Source organism: Megascapheus bottae, chromosome 10 (assembly GCF_031878675.1).
Source record: "Megascapheus bottae isolate mThoBot1 chromosome 10, mThoBot2.hap1, whole genome shotgun sequence".
NCBI lineage: Eukaryota > Metazoa > Chordata > Mammalia > Rodentia > Geomyidae > Megascapheus > Megascapheus bottae.
This window is the reverse complement of record NC_143518.1, coordinates 19507472-19528513: the sequence shown is the minus strand read 5'-3', so window position 1 is coordinate 19528513 and position 21042 is coordinate 19507472. Positions and strand designations below refer to the sequence as shown.

General features: G+C 43.6%; 1 protein-coding gene across 1 annotated transcript in view; it reads left to right on the top strand.

The window, feature by feature from the left end:
• Nucleotides 1–3754: 3754 nt before the first annotated feature.
• Nucleotides 3755–21042, top strand: part of Npl (N-acetylneuraminate pyruvate lyase) — a 33227-nt gene continuing 15939 nt past the window's right edge. Inside the window, exons 1-3 of the mRNA XM_090339766.1 lie at nucleotides 3755–3844; nucleotides 8365–8448; nucleotides 20172–20245. Coding sequence (XP_090195892.1) covers nucleotides 8381–8448; nucleotides 20172–20245 — 142 coding nt within the window. The 5' untranslated portion in view covers nucleotides 3755–3844; nucleotides 8365–8380. The remainder of the gene's footprint in view (nucleotides 3845–8364; nucleotides 8449–20171; nucleotides 20246–21042) is intronic.

Genomic DNA, 21042 nt, shown 5'->3' with positions numbered 1-21042 from the left:
AATCACAAAATAAAGCCAGAAGTGAGGTTGTGGATTAAATGATAAAGTACTAGCCTTGAGCAAAAAAAAAGCTCAGGGACAGAATTCATGCCTTGTATTCAAGCCCTAGGATAAACAAACACACACACATACAAAAAAAAACAAATCAGTCATATCCAATGTCAAAAACATAATTGGGGCCGGGAGTTTGGCCTAGCGGTAAAGTGCTTGCCTAGCATGCACGAAGACCCGGGTTCGATTCCTCGGTACCACATACATAGAAAAAAAAAGCCAGAAGTGGTGCTGAGGCTCAAGTGGTAGAGCTCCAGCCTTGAGAAAGTCCAAGGACAGTGCTCAGGCCCTGAGCTCAAGCCCAGGACTGGCAAAAAAAAAAAACAAAAAAAAAAAAAACCATAATAATTAAGCGAGACATGGTGAAGCATGCTCATACTCTTACCACTCAAAATACAAAATACTCAGGTTGGAGGACTGTGAGTGTGAGCTAAGCTTGGGCTACACAGGGGGAATTTTTTTTTTTTTTTTTTGCCAGTCCTGGGCTTGAGCTCAGGGTCTGAGCACTGTCCTTGGACTTTCTCAAGGCTAGAGCTCTACCACTTGAGCCTCAGCACCACTTCTGGCTTTTTTCTATGTATGTGGTACCAAGGAATCGAACCCGGGTCTTCATGCATGCTAGGCAAGCACTTTAACCACTAGGCCAAACTCCTGGCCCACAGGGGGAATTTCATTGCAAATAAATAAAGGACCACAGCAGTACTGGCCATGTACTTTTGGAGCACAGATTAAATATTCTATAACATGTAGCCCAGATATGTGATAGGTTACACCCTCTAGATTGCTGCATGAAAGCTTTAAGTTAACATAGAAACAGACACTGGGCTTTTCTGCAGTATAAATTCTTCCATTTGTGGGAGGGGTGAAGCGGGGAATTGGAAAAAAGGAAAAGAAGGCTTCACCTTTCATTTATTTTTAATGGCACTTGGGTTTAAACTCAGGGCCTCAAACTTGCTCAGTTGGTGCTCTACCAAATGAACCATGCTTCCAGCTCTGATTTTTGCTGGTTCTTTTAGAGAAGGGGTTTAGGACTGTTCTGCCCAGACTGTCCTAGAAATACTACCATCCAGATCTCAATTGCCTGAGTAACTAGGATTACAGGTGTGAGCCAGTGGCTCTCCATGTTTGCCACTGTGTATGTGTGTGTGTGTGTGTGTGTGTGTGTGTGTGTGTGTGTGTGTGTGAAGACTTGCCCATCTTTTTGGATGTCTTTGTATCAAAGAAAGAAAATCGCCCCCCTCCAAAAGCTCACGAAAATCACTACTCCTTTCTTAGGCATTCTGAGTATTTGTTGAGAACCTCCTATGGGTTAGGTTTTGATAATAATATGAAGATATCTGCCTTGTTGTAAGTTATAGTGTGTGGAGGAAGTGATACATAATTAAATTAGTACAGTGGACTCTACTCAGTTCATCTACTGTGTAAGAGACAGGTGTAAGACCATTTTGGCAATAAGTGGTTTCGATAAGGTGATCCCGGTAGCTGAAGATTAGTGATTGGCATAACTAAATTAGACACCTGTCAACATAGCACAGACTTTCCTGTTCATAACCGTAGATCATAAAACTGACTGACCATGCTGTGATCAGGCTAGTGACAGAGTGCTTGCCTAGCATGCACGAAGACCCAGGTTAGATTCCTCAGAACCACATATATAGAAAAAGCCAGAAGTGGTGCTATGGCTCAAGTGGTAGAGGTCTAGCCTTGAGAAAGCCCAAAGACAGGACTCAGGCCCTGAGTTCAAGCCCTGGGACTGGCAAAAATAAAATAAAATAAAATCCAGGGCTGCTGCTTGATTACGCCTGTAAACCTAGCTACTCAGGAGGCTGAGATCTAAGGGTCATGGTTTGAGTCCACCCTAGGGAAGAAAAGTCTATGAGATTCTTATCTCCAGTTAAGCACCTAAAAGCCATAAGTAGAAGTATGGCTCAAGTGTTAGCCTAAATCAAGAAAGCCAAGCCAGAGCCAGGCTCAGTGGCTCATGCCTATAATCCTAGTTACTCAGGAGGCTGAGATCTGAGGACTGAGGTAGCTCCAGGGGTAGGGCGGTAGCCTTGAGCTGAAGATCTCAGAGATAGCACCCAGGCCCAAAGTAAGCCCTATAACCTATGAAAGACAGACAGACGGGCGGAAAGAAAGAGAGAAAGAAAGAAAGAAAGAAAGAAAGAAAGAAAGAAAGAAAGAAAGAAAGAAAGAGAGAAAGAGAGAGAGAGAAAGAAAGGAAGAAAGAAAGAAAGAAAGAAAGAAAGAAAGAAAGAAAGAAAGAAAGAAAGAAAGAAATCCAAGTCAGATCATGAGACCCTGAGTTCAAATTCCAGTACTGGCCCAAAAAAAGAAAAATCCCTGATTAACCTTGATTTGGAAATGAACCCCACTGTCTGTGAACAGTCGTGCAGTCATTTTGGGGTGATAACACAGCATTACTAAGCCAACAAGCCAGCTCATATATATATATATATATATATATATATATATATATATATATATATATATATATATATATATATTAGTCCTCAGCTTGGGCTCAGGGTCTGAGCACTGTCCTTGGGCTTTCTCAAGGCTAGAGCCAAGTGCCACTTGAGCCAAGCACCACTTCTGGCTTTTTCTCTGTGTATGTGCTACTGAGGAATGGAATCCAAGACTTTGTGCACGCTAGGCAAGCACTCTACCACTAGGCCAAACTCCCCCTTCCCAACTCCTTTTTAGTTTAATTTTATTTTTGTTTTCGTTAGTCCCAGTCTTGGGGCTTGAACTCAGGACTTAACTATCCCTGGACTTTTCTTTTTGTTCCAGGCCATCTCTCTACACTTGAGCCATACCTTCACTTTCAACTTCTTAGTGCTTAATTGGAGATAAGAGTCTCAGGAATGTTTCTGTCAGAACTGACATTTTGATCCTCACATCTCAGCCTCCTGAGTAGTTAGGATTACAGCCATGAGTTATAGGTACTTGGCTTAAGCCAATTAGTTGGGCTACTATTTTGGTAGTACAGTAGAATGTCTTGGGAAAGTATTTTAATGTATTTGGAAAGCTGTTTTGAAATGATCCTATACTTGGAAGAAATTGTAAAAAATAGTACAGAGGTCTCTTGTATTGTTCTTCCAGTGACCACGCCTCACGTAGTTACAGTATAATATGAAAACTAAGAAGTTATACAGACAGAAGTATAGAGGCTGGACCCATGATTCAAGTGGAGAGTATCTCCATAGCAGAAAGAATGAAAAAGAGAGACAGACAGACAGACAGACAGACAGACAGACAGACAGACAGACACAGAAACACAGAGACCAGCAATTCCTTTATTGTTTTATTTACGTTTTACTAACTCTGGAGCTTAAGGGGGATCGTGGGGTCTGAAGCAAAGACCGCTTCCAGGTTTGCAGCAGAGCCACTGGGAAGCCGTGATTGAATTTCGGGCTGCGTTTCCCCTCCCTCACTTCCCCCCCCCCGTCTCGAGCTGGAGGAGCGAGCCGCGTCCCGGCTCCTGGCGTAGGGGAAGCTCCGGGAACTACAGCCCCCAGGCGCCCGGCGGGGTGACACGTGGTCCTCCCCGTTCCTGGAAGTCCAAGCAACAGATAAAAAGCCGAGGCGGGCGGCCGAGCGGGCTGACAGCGGCGCGGCGCAGAGCGCAGAGCTTGGCGCGGTGCAGAGCGCGGTGCAGAGCGCGGTGCAGAGCGCGGTGCAGAGCCCCGCGCGGCGGCGCCCGGGCCACGGCAGCGCATCCCGGACGAGCTCAGCCCGGCACGTGCGGGGCGGACTCACGGACGCCGACCCACAGCCGCCGGGCATTAGGGTAGGTGGGAGTCCCGACCCCGGGGTAGGAGAGACGGAGGGAGGTGAGCGGTTCCGTGGCTTGCCCCGCGGCAAGGAGAAGGTTGCATTTCTGCATTTGTGTTTGTGTTGGTGTTTTTCCGAGCAGTTCTGCAAATATGTCTCAAGTCCTGGGCCCTGGTCCTTGTGCAAACCTACTCCCGGTTGCTGCATTTTGTTGTTGTTGTTGTTGTTGTTGGAACTTGGCCTTTTCCTAAAGTTGAACTCTTCGTCTTGAACTCTTTGCGCCGAGCTTGTGGTGGCTATTGTAGCCTTTCCAGCGTTCTGCCCCTTGTGCTGCAGTAATCGCCTTCTAGGTTCACGTTAAGCTTTAGTGAACACTTAGCTCAAGTGTTTCTTTTGTCTTTATTAAGGGTTAGCATTTTCCACTCAAAACCTAGCACCCTACTACTTGACCACACCTCACTGGAGCTTTTTCATACTTAATTGGAGATAAAGAGGCTCTTGGACTTCCTGTCTCCAACGGGCTGCAAACCCGGATCTCAGATCTCAGCCTCCCCAGCCTTTAGGATTACAGAGCCGGCCACCTGCATTGGCTACCACTGCACTTAGTAAAGTCGTAAATTTCAAAGCAGATTATATTCACAAGTTTCTGTTTAAACTGAGGTTTTGAAAATGATCATTCTTTGATAAAATTGTAAATTTTTTTATTCAAGAAACTTTAGCGTGCTGGGAGTTTGGCCTAGTGGTTAAAGTGCTTGCCTAGCATGCATGAAGACCTGGGTTCGATTCCTCGGTACCACATACATAGAAAAAAGCCAGAAGTGGTGCTGAGGCTCAAGTGGTAGAGCTCTAGCCTTGAGAAAGTCCAAGGCCAGTGCTCAGGCCCTGAGCTCAAGCCCAGGACTGGCAAAAAAAAAAAAAAAAAGAAACTTTAGCGTATAGCTCCATGCAGTGCAAGCACTTTGAAACTGTCCCTTTCCTTACCCTGCCTCAAACTCTGACATGGACATTTTGTCAGTCCTGGGGCTTGAACTCGGGGCCTGGGCACTGTCCCTGAGCTTCATTTTTGCTCAAGGCTAGCACTCTACCACTTGAGCACAGCGCCACTTCCAGCTTTTTCTGTATCTGTGGTACTGAGGAATTGAACCCAGGGCTTCATGCATGCGAGGCAAGCACTCTACCACTAGGTCATATTCCCAGATCCCACCCTTTCTGACTTTTAAAGTCAGTCTTAGACAGATTGCCAGTGGCTCACACTTGTAATCCTAGCTATTCAGGAGACTGAGATCTGAGCCATAGCCGTTCAAATCCAGTGTGGGCAGTAAGGTTTGAGACTCTAACCACCAGAAAACCAGAAGTGGTGCTGTGGCTCAAAGTAACTGAATGCTAGCCTTGAGCTTTTAAAAAGTTCAGGGATAGAGCCCAAGCCCTGAGTTGAAGCTCCACAACCACCACAACAAAGAAGTTTTAAAAGTTGTCTAGCCTGAAAAGTTAAAGGAAAGCAGAGCCCTGGGCAACCTGGCCAGATGTGAAAGGTAACAAGGATTGTTAGCACAGTTGGACTAGAACATGAAGTTGTATAAAGACAACCCAGAACGTTGACAAAGACCAAATGAGAAATACTGATGTTCCAGAAGATTCCTCTGGCTGCCTGTGGGGACAGAAGAAACGAGACTATGATTCCCATCCTCAACTTATTCTCCCACAGACCCCATGTTTTGAATTTTTTTTATTCCAACTGCATTTAACTAGTAATTCATTTCTCTCAACTAAAGATATATAGAATTGGCCAACTTTTAACTATCCTAAGCATGTCAATGTTACAAAGCATGAAATAAATGCGGCAAAGCACAAGAAAATAGAAGGCTATGTTGCTGGAACAGACTACCCGTTTATGATTTAGGGGACAATGCTGACTCAAACCCTGGACCAACTTATCGCTTGACCCTTCTTCCAGCCTCAGAGTGGACCTATGGTCGTGACCATAAGAAGGGGCTAAGTCTGGAGAAGGGCTATAAAGAAGGAAGAATTACTGAGAAAGAAGATAGCAGACTTTAAACAACTCATTAATCCCTGCAAAGGATAAGAGTGCTAAGGGTTGGGGTGAAGGTTTCTGCAGAGCAGACATTACTGGGAAGATGGCACTGGGCAGGCACTAATACTTGTACCTGTTGATAAGACCTTATGAATAATACTGAACATAGACTGTGCCTGGCCCTGGTTTTAATCATGTTACAGGAATTCATATATGTAACGACCCTGTGAAATATGATTGTCACTATTCTCATTTAAGAGTACCTGAAGTAGGGCACCGGTGGCTCATACCTGCAGTCCTAGGCTGAATCTGAGGACTGACATCTGAAGCCAACCCAGGCAGAAAAGTCTATGAGACTCTTGTCTGCAATTAAACAGTAAAATGCTGAACTACAGGTATACCTTAAGTGGTAATGTGCCAGTCATGAACAAAAGTAAAGGTAAGGACACTTCTGTGGGCTAGATGGTCCTCTCATGCTCAGAGGATACAGTAGCCTGTTCTGTAGTAAAGGTGTCACAAGAAGCCCAGTGTCTGAGCACTTCTTGTCTTGTGTCTTCCCTGTGGGCCAAGTGATAGTTTATCTTCTAAACTTCCAACATGGCTATGGCCTTCTGCTTAACTAGGAAATGTCAGAGAAATCCCGGTCTCTTGTGGATCATGACAGGCTCCCCTGCATAGCCCTTCCTGCTGGAGCACTGCTGCTACCTGCAGGATTTGAGCTTCATTTCAGGGGCAAGTCTTGCTTGGAACCCATCAGTCTCAAGCTGTCTTGCAACAAAAGCTGTAAATGTTTCTCAAGAGCTCATCTATCTGTGCTAGGACTTTTGGAAGATATATTAAAAAAAAAAAAAGGTAATGGATTTGGAATTCCAAAAGTTTATTTCTTAACAGTTATGACTAGATCAGATAAACCAAATGATTCAATCCAGTTACTGGTTTTGATTAGGCCTGAGCCCATAATCCTAGCTACCCAGGAGGCTGAGATCTGAGGATCAAAGTTCAACGGCAAGCCAGGCAGGAATGTCCTTAAGACTTTCTACTAATTAACCAGCAAAATGTCTGACTGGCTCTAATGGTAGAGCAGTAGCCTTGAGCAAAAAAAGCTAAGGGATAGCAGGCAGGCCCTGAGTTCAGGCCCTAAAACTAGAGCACAAAAAGAAGAAAGGAAAAAAAAAAAACAGAAAGATTGGCTTATATTTAGGTATTACAAAGCCAGGTATGTGGTGCATACCTGTATCCCAGCACCTGGAGGCTAAAGCAGAAGGATCAAGAGTTTGAGGCCAGCCTGGGCTGTATAATGTGGGTCCGATTTCGATATAGTGGGCACTGGGCTTTGAAATGTGGCTAGGGTGTCAGAAATATGAATGCCCTCTTGCCAACCTCCTATCTTCATCCTATATTTCCTGTAACCCACTATCTTGGGTAGTTGTCACAAAACTATCTGATGGTCAGCAGATAGTTTTGTGTCTCATAGCTCCAAAAATAAGTAAGTAAGTGTGTATGTACCAAAATCCAAGAATTGAACCAGGCAATCTGCCTGGTAATCAGCCAGGAAGCTCTGGGACATGGGCTCACTGCCTCTGGTGGGTCTGCTGCATTCACCATGTGGACAGATAGAGGGAGGGAGGTGATGGCCACAAGAATGTGGGGGCAGGGCTGACATGAACAGCTGACTGGGAAATCATCATCCAGCCACAGTCCCGGTGACCTCACTCAGTCAGCCACAGTCATCATTTGTGAACTGAAAACCAGAAGTGAGGCAGGTTGCTGTGCTCCAGACAGGGAAAAACAAAGCCAAAGAATACATTCCTCCATGTCCCTCTGTAGCCTGCTGTGTTGGGGAAGAGAGAGATAAGTATACCATTTACATGATTTGCCTAGAAAAACTGGGCAAAACTAGAATAGGACCTGTGTTTGCTAGGTGAATCTGACACTAGTTACGTAAGGCGCCTGGAACCTTAGGGTTAGAGGCATGGCTCACTTGGTAAAGTGCTAGCCAATGAGTGAAAGCTGCGGGTACTGTGTTTGAGTGCTGGTCTTGGACTTCAAAAAAGAAAGACAAGACTAAATGCTGCTTTTAGTTAGGATTCTAGCTTAGACCAATGAAGATAGGGAGACAGAATACTCCTTTTATAACCACATTTTAATTTAAATTAGGGAAATTGCTTATATAGTCGACTTAATCTGAGTAAGGCTACAGTTATTTCTTGGGTCTGTTATTATTGACCCCAATTCTTTAAGGTTTGCCATGGCCTCCCTCATGTAGATAGCTAAACAAGAAAACTTCTAAGTAGTATTTTCCTAGTCTAGTATTATTTTCCCTCTCTTAGTCTGAACATGTTTTCCAAGTAGAGTTAAGCTCTAAAATCTTATATCCCTTCACAAGCACTGTGTGTTTATATACTTGTAAGTGTAGTTTATAGTTCTAAACTAGTAGTAGACTTTGCCCTGGGGTTTGATTATTAATTGACATTCCTTGAAGAAAGATTTTGTGTGTTTTTCAGACTTTCCAGCTGCTCAATGGCCTCCCCAAAGAAGAAACTGCAGGGACTTGTCGCGGCCACCATCACACCAATGACTGAAAATGGGTAACTATCGCTTGGGGCCATAAAGGGATCTGTTCTCATTCAACCAGAAAGGACAGAACTCTCTATAATTACACAGTCCCTTAGGCTCTGGACCTAGTGAGATGGGGGAGGTACTCTTACCAAGTGTTAGCTTCTGTGTGTCTCATCTCTAGCTATATAATCCCTGGACACACACACACACACACACACACACACACACACACACACCATCCAATAACCCAAAACAAACAGGTTCTTGAGAGACTTTCTTTTTTTTTTTTTTTTTTGCCAGTCCTGGGCTTGAGCTCAGGGCCTGAGCACTGTCCTTGGACTTTCTCAAGGCTAGAGCTCTACCACTTGAGCCTCAGCACCACTTCCGGCTTTTTTCTATATATGTGGTATGTGGTACCGAGGAATCAAACCCGGGTCTTCATGCATGCTAGGCAAGCACTTTAACCACTAGGCCAAACTCCCGGCCCCTCTTGAGAGACTTTCTACCCCTAAAACGTGGGAAATATCTTCAAGGGGGACACTTTCGGCCTATTGACAGTCTCATCTCAACAGTACTTAATATTTGGAGGCAGAGGGAAGGAAGGAGAGAAAGAGTTGAGTGAAGAATACCTGATTTGGAGCCAGGAGTGTGGTCTAGTGGTAGAGTGCTTGCCTAGGATGCATGAAGCCCTGGGTTCAATTCCTCAGTACCACATATACAGAAAAAGCCAGAAGTGGTGCTGTGGCTGAAGTGGTAGAGTGCTAGCCTTGAGAAAGCCCAAGGATAGTGCCCAGGCCCTGAGTTCAAGCACCAGGACTTGGGGGGAGGGGGAAGAAATAGCTGATTTCAAAGTAATCAGTCCCAGAACAAGTACTTTGACTTTAGGGTGAATATTCCAGCAGTTCCTTTGCTTACATGATCAGAGAAGGGTCACCCCTCCCCATAGGTGACCATGCATTGCACGTAGCACCTAGAGCACTGCCCGTGATAAGGAGATCGGCCACTGACAGATCTAAACGTTTAGTACATCCAAGGCATTCAACCATCAAAATAGAGCTACTGGCTGCTTTAACTTTTTTTTTTTTTCTGGTGGGTCATGGGGCTTGAACTCAGCCTAGGACCTGTCCCTGAGCTCTTCAGATCATGGCCACCACCCTACCCTTGAGCCAAGCCCCACTTCCCATTTTCTAGAGGTTAATTGGAGATAAGAGTCTCAGGTCCTGTTGTGCCCGGACTGGCTTTGAACATGATCCTCAGATCTCAGCCTCCTCAGTAGCAGAATTACATGCATGAGCTACCATGCCGGCTAATGTGTTTTTCCTTTTTTTTTTTTTTTTTTTTTGCCAGTCCTGGGGCTTGAACTCAGGGCCTAGGCACTGTCCTTGGACTTTTTCCTCAAGGCTAACACTCTACCACTTGAGCCACAGTCTGGCTTTTCTATATGTGGTACCAAGGAATTGAACCTGGGTCTTCATACATGCTGGGCAAGCACTCTACCACTAGGCCCATCTCCTGGCCCATCACTTCTTTATTCCTCTAAAAAATAATAGCATAACTACATCATTGAATTACAAGCATTAAATGAGATAGTCCATAGAACATATCAGTGAGAACTTAGATCAATAATAGATGAAAATTTTTGGTTATTATGTACAAGAGGAAGGGCAAGACGAAAATGAGCTTATAAAAGATATCATTTTATATAATTCTGGCTACTCAGGAGACTGAGATCTGAGGATCACAGTTCAAAGCCAGCCCAGGTACTAACAGTCCTGTGAGATTCTTATCTCCAATTAACCACTAGAAAACAGAAGTGGTGCTGTGGCTCAAGGGGTAGCTGAAGAACTCAGGGACAGCATCCAGGCCCAGAGTTCAAGTCCCACAACCACTTAAAAAAAATTCTGGGGCTTGAACTCGGGGCCTGAACACTGTCCTTGAGCTTTCCTCAAGGCTAACATTCTACCACTTGAGCCACAGCACCACTTCCAGATTTTTCTTTTTCTCTCTTTTTTTAAATTTTTTATTGTAATTAATTGAAGGGTTTCAGTTATATTTGCCAGATGGAAGGTGCATTACTTCACACACATTGATACCCCTTTCTCATGTTTTTGTCCCCATTTTCCTCCCCCCACTCCCTCCCCTCATCTTGTTTTTCCCCCTTCCCTTTCCTATTTCAAATAAACAAATAATCGCATATACAATATACCAGACAACACAGTACAATACTGTAACAATATGAGAACAAAAGAGATGAGAAATAACATAGCACATTAAGAACATCAATAACACATTAGATGGCTCTTGTTTCCATATCCTGGAGTTCCTTTCATTTAGCCTCATCTTATATGGCCTTGTGTATCTAGGTTTGAGCTATTGTAATCCTCTGCTAGGAGAGTCCAAGGTTTATACTAATTATGACAAATGAGGGAAACCATTGAGCCTATGTTCCTTTGGGTCTGGCTTACTTCACTTAATATGATTTTTTCCAAGTCTTTCCATTTCCTTACAAATGGGGCGATGTCATTCTTTTTGAAGGCAGCATAGAATCCCATTGTGTATAAATACCACACCTTGTTGATTCAATCATCTACTTGAGGGGCATCTGGGTTGGTTCCATATCTTTGCTATGGTAAATAGTGCTGCAATGAACATAGTTGTGCTAGTGGGTATAGTATGTCATTGTTTCTGGATGAACACTTGCAGCTTTTTCTATGTATGTGGTACCAAGGAATCGAACCCAGGTCTTCATGCATGTTAGGCAGGCACTCTACCACTAGGCCAAACTCCCAGCCGAAAAGATATCTTTTTAAAGGCTGTGGTTTTTGGTATTCTCTTCCTGAGTTTATAAACATTAACCATATCCCTTTAAAGTAGATGAAATTTCTTTTTTTTTTTTTTTGGTCAGTTGTGGGACTTGAACTCAGGTCCTGGGTGCTGTCCCTGAGCCTCTTTTGATCAAAGGTAGTGCTGAGCCATTTCCAGTTTTTAAGTGGCTAATTGGAGATAATAGTTTCACAGAGACTTTTCTGCCTGAGCTAGCTTTGAACCTCAATCCTCTGATCTCAGCCTTCTGAGTAAGTAGGATCACAAGTATGAACCATCTGAACCCGAGATGACATTTCTTCTGGCTTTCAGTACTCTCACTCAGAAGTGACCAGATTATAGTTCTTAGATCAGCAGAGTTCAAGAGTCTGACTTCATCCTGACTATCTAACTTGCTGAGATGGCATAACTATTATTCAGCTGGTTTATAACATTTTGGGCTTTTTTTTAATTAGTGGTAGTGGTGGTGAGGTGGTTACTTCACTCCTTCCACAAGTTCTAGAAAAGACTGAAGTCAGCTGTATCTCAATGCAAACAACTACTTGTTTGGCAGATAAAGCAGAAGACATGTGACTTCATGGGACAGGATTGACTTCCTGTTACAGAGTTAAAAACACTGCATCTGCTCTATGCTGCTTTAACCTTTGAATATAGATTCCCCCTCCACACTTTTGCCTGGAAGTGGCTTCTTAAAGCAGCCGTACTTGCTCATCCAGGACCCACTGAGTGTCAGTGTGTTTGTTCTTCCTCTGTACTGTGCTATTTTCCTGGAATCCCGGTCTCTGCTTTTCTGCTTTGTTTCCATTTCTCAAAATCCTCTTGGCTTTATACCTCCATTTCACTATTTCTTCTTCTCCTCCTCCTCCTTCTTCTTCTTCCTCTTTTTTTTTTTTTTCTGCCAGTCCTGGGCTTGAGCTCAGGGCCTGAGCACTGTCCTTGGACTTTCTCAAGGCTAGAGCTCTACCACTTGAGCCTCAGCACCACTTCCAGCTTTTTTCTATGTATTTGGTACCCAGGAATCGAACCCGGGTCTTCGTGCATGCGAGGCAAGCACTCTACCACTAGGCCAAACTCCCGGCTCACGTCTTCGTCTTTTTGGTCATGGGGCTTGAACTCTAGTCTAGGCGCTGTCCCTGAGCCCCTGAGCTCTTCAGCTCAAGGCTACAGCACTACCCTTGAGCCACAGCCCCACTTCCCATTTCCAGTGATTAATAGGAGATAAGAGTCTCTTGGCTTTGTATTTCGGCTTTGTATTGCCCAGGTTGGCTTTGAACTGAGATCTGAGGATCTCAGCCTCCTGAGTAGCTAGGATTAGAGATGTGAGCCACCACACCCAGCTCTTCTTTTTTTAATAAAATCTTTTCTGAAAACCTCAATGCTCTGAGGCATTAAATCAAATAAGGAAGTGGTCTTTTTCTTTCTGTCTTTCCTTTCTTCCTTTTTTCTTCTCTCTCTGTCTCTCTGTCTCTGTCTCTCTCTCTCTGTCTCTGTCTCTCTCTCTCCCTCCCTCTCTCCCCCTTCTCCCTCCCTCCCTCCCTCCTTTCCTTCCTGTCTTGCTACATAGTCCAGTCTAGGCTGGCTTCAAACTTGAAGTCTTCCTTCCTCAGCCTTCCAAGTACTGGGATGACAGGGCTGCACCACTACACCTGGCTAGAATACATTCTTCAAGAGAGCTCTCCCCGCCCCCAGCCCACTTCCCCTCTATCCTGGCTTCAAAATAAGAGCCTCAGATCTCAGCCTCCTAATAGCTAGGATTACCGAGTTTAAATAGTATAGAATTAAATAGTACATCTTAGTGTGTAGCACCTAGCAGCCATGAAAGTTTCATTAGCTCCTTTTTTCCTCCCCCCCCCCTGGTCAATTAAACACTGTTATATGTACAAAGCAGGTTTCAGACATATGACAACAAATGAATTTAATATACTTGGCCACAAGGAAGTATGCATGTTTCCAAGAGACAAGAAAGTGTAAGATTGAGGGCCGGGAACATGGCCTAGTGGTAGAGTGCCTACCTAGCATGCACAAAGCTCTGGGTTCAATTCATTGATACCACATACACAGAAAAAGGCAGAAATGGTGCTGTGGATCAATTGGTGGAGCACTAGCCTTGAGAAAAGCCCAAAGACAGTGATCAGCCCCTGAGTTCAAGCCCCAGGACCAACACACACCAAAAAAGTCTAAGGTAAACTGGTCTAAAGATTAAAGCCTAAACCAGACACCAGGGGCTCACGCCTATAATCCTAGCTACTCAGGAGGCTAAGATCTGAGGATCGCAGTTCAGAGCTAGCTCAGGAACAAAAGTCCATGAAACTCCTACCTCCAATTAACCACCAGAAAACCAGAAGTAGTGCTGTGGCTTAAGTGGTAGGGTGGTAGCCTTGAGCTGATGAACTCAAGGACAGTGCCCAGGCCTAGAGTTCAAGTCCCACCACCACCACCACCAACAAAAAGGATTAAAGCCCAGACTCCCTGACATAGCTTACAAAGTCCTTCATAATTTCTTCTATTTCTACTGTTTTATTTATGTTTCCCAAGTTATACCATTTTCTCTTCCATGCTTTGTGCTTTGACTCATTCTGTTTCCTCTGGTTTGGTTTGGTTTTGTTTTTCACCCACCTCCTCTCTCTACTTCCCTTGAACATTTCTGCTTACCCATCAGAACCATTATGAGATTCTCCTTTTCTCTGAGAAGGTGAGCCCTTAAATCTGCTGAAATAAACTAGCAATTTATAGGAGAAAAGCATGAAAAATGTATATCATATGTGCACATGTTTAGAAGCCACATAGCTACTGGAGAGGCTAAATTCTGAGAATTACAGTTCAAAGCCAGCCCAGACAGAAAACTCTGGGACTCACCTCCATTTTTGATCATCAAAAAAATCTAGAAGTGAATGTGTGGCTCCACATAGTAGAGCACCTGCCTTGAGCAAAAAAGCTAAGCAAGAGCTTGAGGCCCTGAGTTAAAGCCCTAGTGCAGGCATAAAAGGAAGAAAAAGAGAGCCTAAGAGAAAGAAACTGAATGATTAAAGTTAAATATTCCCTTCATAGGGGGGCTGCAAGTGCTTTTAGAGGGAGAGTAAATTATTTACAGGGGAAAGAAATAGACCCAGAGAGTAGGAAATAATTTGTAAATGACTCTCTCTGGAAATGGAATGAGATCTAAGAAGAAATGGTAGCTTGTGACAGAGCCTGTCTCAATGTGGTCAATTTTGCCAGTTTTTCTTACTGTGATGTTGGTTTAATCTTCGCTGGTTTCAGGAGGAGATGACAATAGCATTTGTTTTCCTGTGGCCTAAATGGGTGGGATATGTATTACACTCCCCTATCACAAGCTTTCCTGGCATCTTGTTAGAGGACAGGCTGGATAGTTCCAGTCAGATAGGGGACCTAGTGATGAATGATCAGGGGCTTCTAGGAAGGAGAAGACATAGTGCGCTGCTTTTTTTTTTTTTCCTCCTAGTCCTGGGGCTTGAACTCTGGGTCTGGGCGCTGTCCCTGAGCTCTTCAGCTCAAGGATATCTCCCTACCCCTTGAGACACAGTGCCACTTCCCTTTTTCTGGTGGTTAATTGAAGATAAATTTCTCACGGACTGTAGTGCCCAGGCTGGCTTTGAACCTTGATCCTCAGATCTTAGCCTCCTGAGTAGCTAAGATTACAGGTGTGAATCACTGCGCCCAGCTTTCCACCATGACTTTTTTGTTGTTGTTAGTTTACTGAAGAATCTCACAGACTTCCCTAGCTGACTTCAAACCATGATCCTCAGTAGCTATGATTACAGGCTGTGAGCCACCAGTTGTTCAGCTTCACCATTTTTTTTTTTGGAAGGGGGGACTGATTGTGGAGCTTGAACTCAAGGCCTAGACTCTGTCTCTCTCTGAACTCTGTGGTTCAAGGCCAGCATTCTACCATCTTGAGCGACAGCACCACTGCCAGTTTTCTAGTGGTTAACTGTAGGCAACTGTCTTACAGACTTGACTGCCCAGGCTGGCTTTGAACTACAATCCTCAGATCTCAGCTTCCTGACTAGCTAGGATTACAGGTGTGAGCCACCAGGGCCCAGCTCATTGAATAATTTTTTAACCACAATCTGAAGCCAGTAGTAGCTGGATGCAAAACTGCATGGACACTCCTCAGCTCTTCTGTCAGGGCATAAGAAAAATACCTTTTTTTCCCCCAAGTCACCTTTCTGAAAGAAATCCCCATCACTGCTCCTGTCATTTGTTCCCTCAACTCTCCTGGTACATGACGTGCAGGGAAAGACCTTCTCTTTGTTTGCAAAGACAGAGCAATTTAACTAGAATGCTGGGGCCAATATATCAGAAGTCACATCTCTCAGTCATCAAAGTCAGATAGAAGTTACATATGCTCATGGCAAAAAAGAAAAAACAAAAAACAAAAACACCTACATTACTACTTCTGAAGTTTTGGAGCAGACGAGTAAGACCAGTAAACAAGAAGAAACTCACCGGGCGTGGTGCTCACGCCTGTAATCCTAGCTACTCAGGAGGCTGAGATCTGAGGATCTCGGTTCAAGGCCAGCCCAAGCACTAAAGAACATTGAGACTCAGCGCCAATAGAAAACAGGAAGTGGAGCTCAAGGGGTAGGGTGGTAGCCTTGAGCTGATGAGCTCAGGGACAACACCCAGACCCAGAGTTCAAGCCCCATGACCCACAAAAAAGGAGGAGGAGGAAGAGGAAGAAACTGTCCCAGCCTAGGGGGAGGTTGAAGATTGAAGATTGTTAGTTCTGGGAGCCTGGACACTGGTCACATTTAAAAAAGACAATAAGCAATGATTTCTGATTCCCAAATGTCAGATGCTTTCTGAATGGAAAAAGGCTTGTTTGTATAGATTTCCATAGGGAAGCAATGACATGTGAGAGAGAAAATACAATTTGTTTTTCCTGGTATTTCTTGTTCTGTATTTGCCAGGGAAATGCCTTTTTTGTTGTTGAGACAAAGTTTTGTTATATTGTCCAATCCAGTCTCGAACTCTGAGGCTTAAGTACTCCTTCCATTCAGCCTCTGGAGTATCCATGCCACAGCACAAAAGAGCTAAGAACAGCAAGTCTTTTTCTTTTCCATTTTTTCCTAGTATAGACAAAGAAGATAATTGCATGGTTGGAATGGGTAAAGATACACACACACACACACACACACACACACACACACACACACACTTTTTTTTAAATTGTATTGTTTGGGGAAAGTGTGATAACTAGGGTCTGTTTCTTCACCTGAAAAAAAAATACAAATATAGTTTTCTCTGAGTTTCCCAGAATAATATGGAACTTGTAAGGCTGGAAATGTGCCTTAGTGGTTAGTGGTAGAGTGCTTGCCTAGCATTCATCAAGCCCTAGGTTCGATTCCTCAATACCACATAAACAAAAAAGCCAGAAATGGTGCTGTGGCTCAAATGTTAGGATGCAAGCCTTGAGAAAGCTCAAGGATAGTGCTGAGGCCCTGAGTTAAAGCTCCAGGACAAGCAAAAGAGAGAGAAAGAAGTGGGGGGAGGGAGAGGGAGGCCAAAGATTTTGTACTAATTACTCTTCTAGACCCAGCTCCTTGACAGCTCCTTTCTGATTTATCAGGCCCTCTTCTGAACCTCCATGTACTTAATTCATAGACACACTATCTCCCCTTCTCAGTTAACACATAAGGAAACTTCGTAACATTATGTACAGTATGGTGTCAGCTGATGGGAAGGCAGAGATCAGGGAGTGGTCACATGACCATGCCTTTGCCTTCCTGACCTTTACTGAGTTCCCTCACTCTACCAACTACAGATAGGCAGTGCTATGAGTAGACAAGAGCATGGAAAGAGAGTCTTCTCTACTAATTGGCTTATATCTGTACTGATTTATACTTTTTCCTGAGTGCTGGGCTCAGCTCTCTAGTTAGCCTTCTCCTGAGTATACTGTGGGCGTGATTGTCACTTGCATTCTTTGCTTTCTTGCTTGCCCTTTAATCTCAAAATCAGCTGTGTGTTTTTCTCTTCTTCCCTTTGATATCTATTTCCTAGATGCATCAGAGTTTTTCACCTTGTTTTTAGTATTATAGAAATGCAATAAGATGAAAGAACATGAATAAGACTAGAAATTAGGATTCTCAGGTCCTACTAACAAAAGTATAAAGGGTAGCCTGGGTACTTTGTGTCTTAGGCAATGTTACCATGGTTCTGTGACTTGCTGCCCAGTTTTCTTTTGGATTCTCACTCTCCTTCGCCCATCCTCCCCTGCTGCATTCCTACAGGCCACCTCATCCAGCTTGTAGGTCAGTTTACAGATTTGGAGCTCAACATGCCTTTAAGGGACAGTGCTCTTAGCCTCCACCTCAGGCATTAGATCCTGGCAAGGTCAGTGAGGTTCACACTGTGTCTTTTGGGCAGTTAGCACTGGTTCTTACCAAAATGCACATTGTGTTAGGGTATGCCCTTGGGTAGTCTGAGATTATGTATGTGTGACAAACTTGCCAGATGCCCATGCTGCTCTTTTCAAAATGTTTGGCTCTCACTCTGAGAGGCAAAGTGACAGCAAAGCTCTTTTCCAACTCTTAATCCTCTTCAGTTTAAAACTAGCAAATACAGATGGGTTTAAGTCTTCATTTGTTGTCACAAATGTTAAGTGCTGGAAGTTGTTATAGTCTTAAGATTGAGTTTCTCCGTCTTGTAAGCTGATTTTTCTACCAAGTTCAAAAATGTTATGTTCTTGACATGTGAAAGTGGCTCATGCTTGTCATCCTAGCTACTCAGGAAGCTGAGATCTGAGGATTACAGTTCAAAGCCAGCCTGGGCAGAAAAGTTCATGAAACTTATTTCCAATTAACCACCAGAAAATGGGAAGTAGAGCTGTGGCTCAAAGCCGTAGAAAGCTAGCTTTGAGCAAAAAGGACAGCATCCAGGCCCTAAGTTCAAGTCCCACAACTGGCAAAAAAAAAAAAAAAAAAAAAAGTTCTCGTGTCACCATCCTCATCCATCTCTCTTTCCCAATAAAAGAACAATGGATGACTAGCAAAAGTGCTTTTTAAAGCATTTGTGAGGAAGCTTATGTGTGAAACCTCTTAAAATGAGGCACATGTGATGGCCAATGAAATAGAACTGACAACCCAGAAATTGACCCACAGACCTATGGGGACCTAATCTTTGATAAGGGAGCCAAAAAAAATAAAATAGAAGAAAGATGGCCTCTTCAACAAGTGATGCTGGCAGAACTGGTTAAGCACCTGCAGAAAACTACAGTTGGTTCCTTCTATGTCACCCTGCACCAGGATAAACTCCAAATGGATCAAAGACCTCGAGGTAAAAGCACATACACTGAAAACTTTACAAGAAGGTAGAGGAGATACTCTAGATCTCCTTGGCACAGATCAAAGCTCTCTTTATAAGGACCCCAAAACAACAAATCAAAGAAAGTCTGGATAAGTGGGACTGCATTAAACTGCAGAACTTCTGTATGGCAAAGGACATAGCTAGCTAGCTAAATAGAAAGCCCACAGAGTGGGAGAAAATCTTCACTAACCATACAACAGACAAAGGCCTCATATCTAAAATACATCAGCAGCTAAAAAAATTGCATCATTCCAAAACTAATCTTCAAAGAAACAACCATCTCATTAAAAGACAGGCCAAAGACTTAAAGAGAGTCTTCTCTGAAGAAGAAATAAGAATGGCCTATAGACACATGAAGAAATGCTAGACATCTCTGGCCATAAAAGAAATGCAAATCAAAACAACTCTGAGATTCCAACCCACTCCAGTTAGAATGGAACAACAGATGCTGGCGGGGATGTGGCCAGGAGGGATCCCTACTACACTGTTGATGGGAGTGCAAACTCGTTCAACCACTATGGAAAACAGTATGGTGGTTCCTCAAAAGACTAAACATAGAGCTCCCCTATGACCCAGCAATTCCACTACTTGACATTTACCAATCATCCAGAAACAAGGACATACTAAACCCACTAGCACAACTATGTTCATTGCAGCACTATTTACCATAGCAAAGATATGGAACCAACCCAGATGCCCCTCAGTAGATGATTGGATCAACAAGGTGTGGAAAGTACCTCCAGGATTTGGAAACAAGAGCCATCTAATGTGTGATTGCTGTTCTTAATGTGCTATGTTATTTCTCATCTCTTTTGTTCTTCTCATATTGTTACAGTATTGTACTGTGTTGTCTGGTATATTGTATATGCGATTATTTGTTTATTTGAAATAGGAAAGGGAAGGGGGAAAAACAAGATGAGGGGAAGGAGTGGGGGGAGGGATATGGGGACAAAAACATGAGAAGGGGTATCAATGTGTGTGAAGTAATGCACCTTCTATCTGGCAAATATAACTATAACCCTTCTATTAATTATAATTTTAAAAAAAGAAAGAATAAAAGAAAATTAAGCACATGTTGGCTGGGTGGTTATGTTACCATGATCAGAAAAACAAAAACACAAAGCAGAAGCTTTTATTCAGAACATCCTACATCACAGTGTGGATTTTTAATAACTATTAATAAACATATAGCTTCACACCAATGGCTCACATCTGTAATCTTAGCTATTCAGAAGACTGAGATTTGAGGCTTGTGATTCAAAGATAGCTTGGGCAGGAAAGTCTGTGAGACTCTTATCTCCAATAAACCCCCAAAAAAGCTTCAAGCAGAGCTGTGGCTCAAGTGATAGAGCACCAGCCTTGAACAGAAGTAGCTTAGGGATGGGGCCCAGGTCCTGAGTTCAAGCCCTAGTTATGCTCCCCCTCCCCAACAGAGAAAGAGAGAGAGAGAAAGCGAGAGAGAGAGAGAGAGAGAGAGAGAGAGAGAGAGAGAGAGAGAGAGAGAGAGAGAGAGTCGCATGCAAGAGAGCATGAACACAGCATATAGACCTGGGAATTGGTTGAATTAATGCTCATTCTTTGTCATGTTTTTCATGCCTTTCAGAGAAATCAACACTTCTGTAATTGGCCAGTATGTGGACTACCTTGTGAAAGAGCAGGGAGTGAAGAATGTTTTTGGTAAGTCATCTGGAGAGTTTTCTATGTCTCTAAGCACCATCTTTGGAAGGTAGGTCTTACCAGCTTTCTGAGCAGGTCACAGAACATCCAGGTCACAGAACATTGTATTGCATGTCTCAAGGGAGCCATGGTAGGCTATATTTATATATTTCCCAGTGTTAGATCATGCCTCAGATACACTCTTTGTTAGGCTATTTAACCAAGAAGTATTGAATAACACGGAAGCATACATGTAGACCTATGTTTGATTCCTCAGTACTACATATATAGAAAAAAGCCGGAGATGGTACTGTGGCTCAAGTGGTAGAACTCTAGCCTTGAGAGCCCAAGGATGGTACTCAGGCCCTGAGTTCAAGCCCCAGGATGGGGTGTGGGGGAAGAGTAGTAAATTCTTTTTAATCTAAAAATCAGACCAGGCCACGTATAGTGGCACATGCTTGTAATCTCATCACTTGAGTAGTCACAAGGTCAAGACCAGCTGTGCTATATAGTGAAGTTCTTAGCAGCTTAAACTGTATATTGAGATCTTATCGCCAAAAAAATACCATCTTGAAAATTTTAAGCCTAAGAACAATACCTACTAGTGGTTAAGCTTGCCTTTGTGTGGTATTAGGAGCTCTCTACTGCTTGGGTGGGTTTTTCTTTCAAGCTCATTTTGGCCCAAAGAAGTGCTGAAATCATCTGGTGCCAAACCCTGTGATTCACACTTATTTCCTAGCCACTCAGGAGGCTGAGATCTAAGGTTCACAGTTTGAAGTCAGCAGGGGCAGGAAAGTCAATGAGGCTCTTACCTTTAA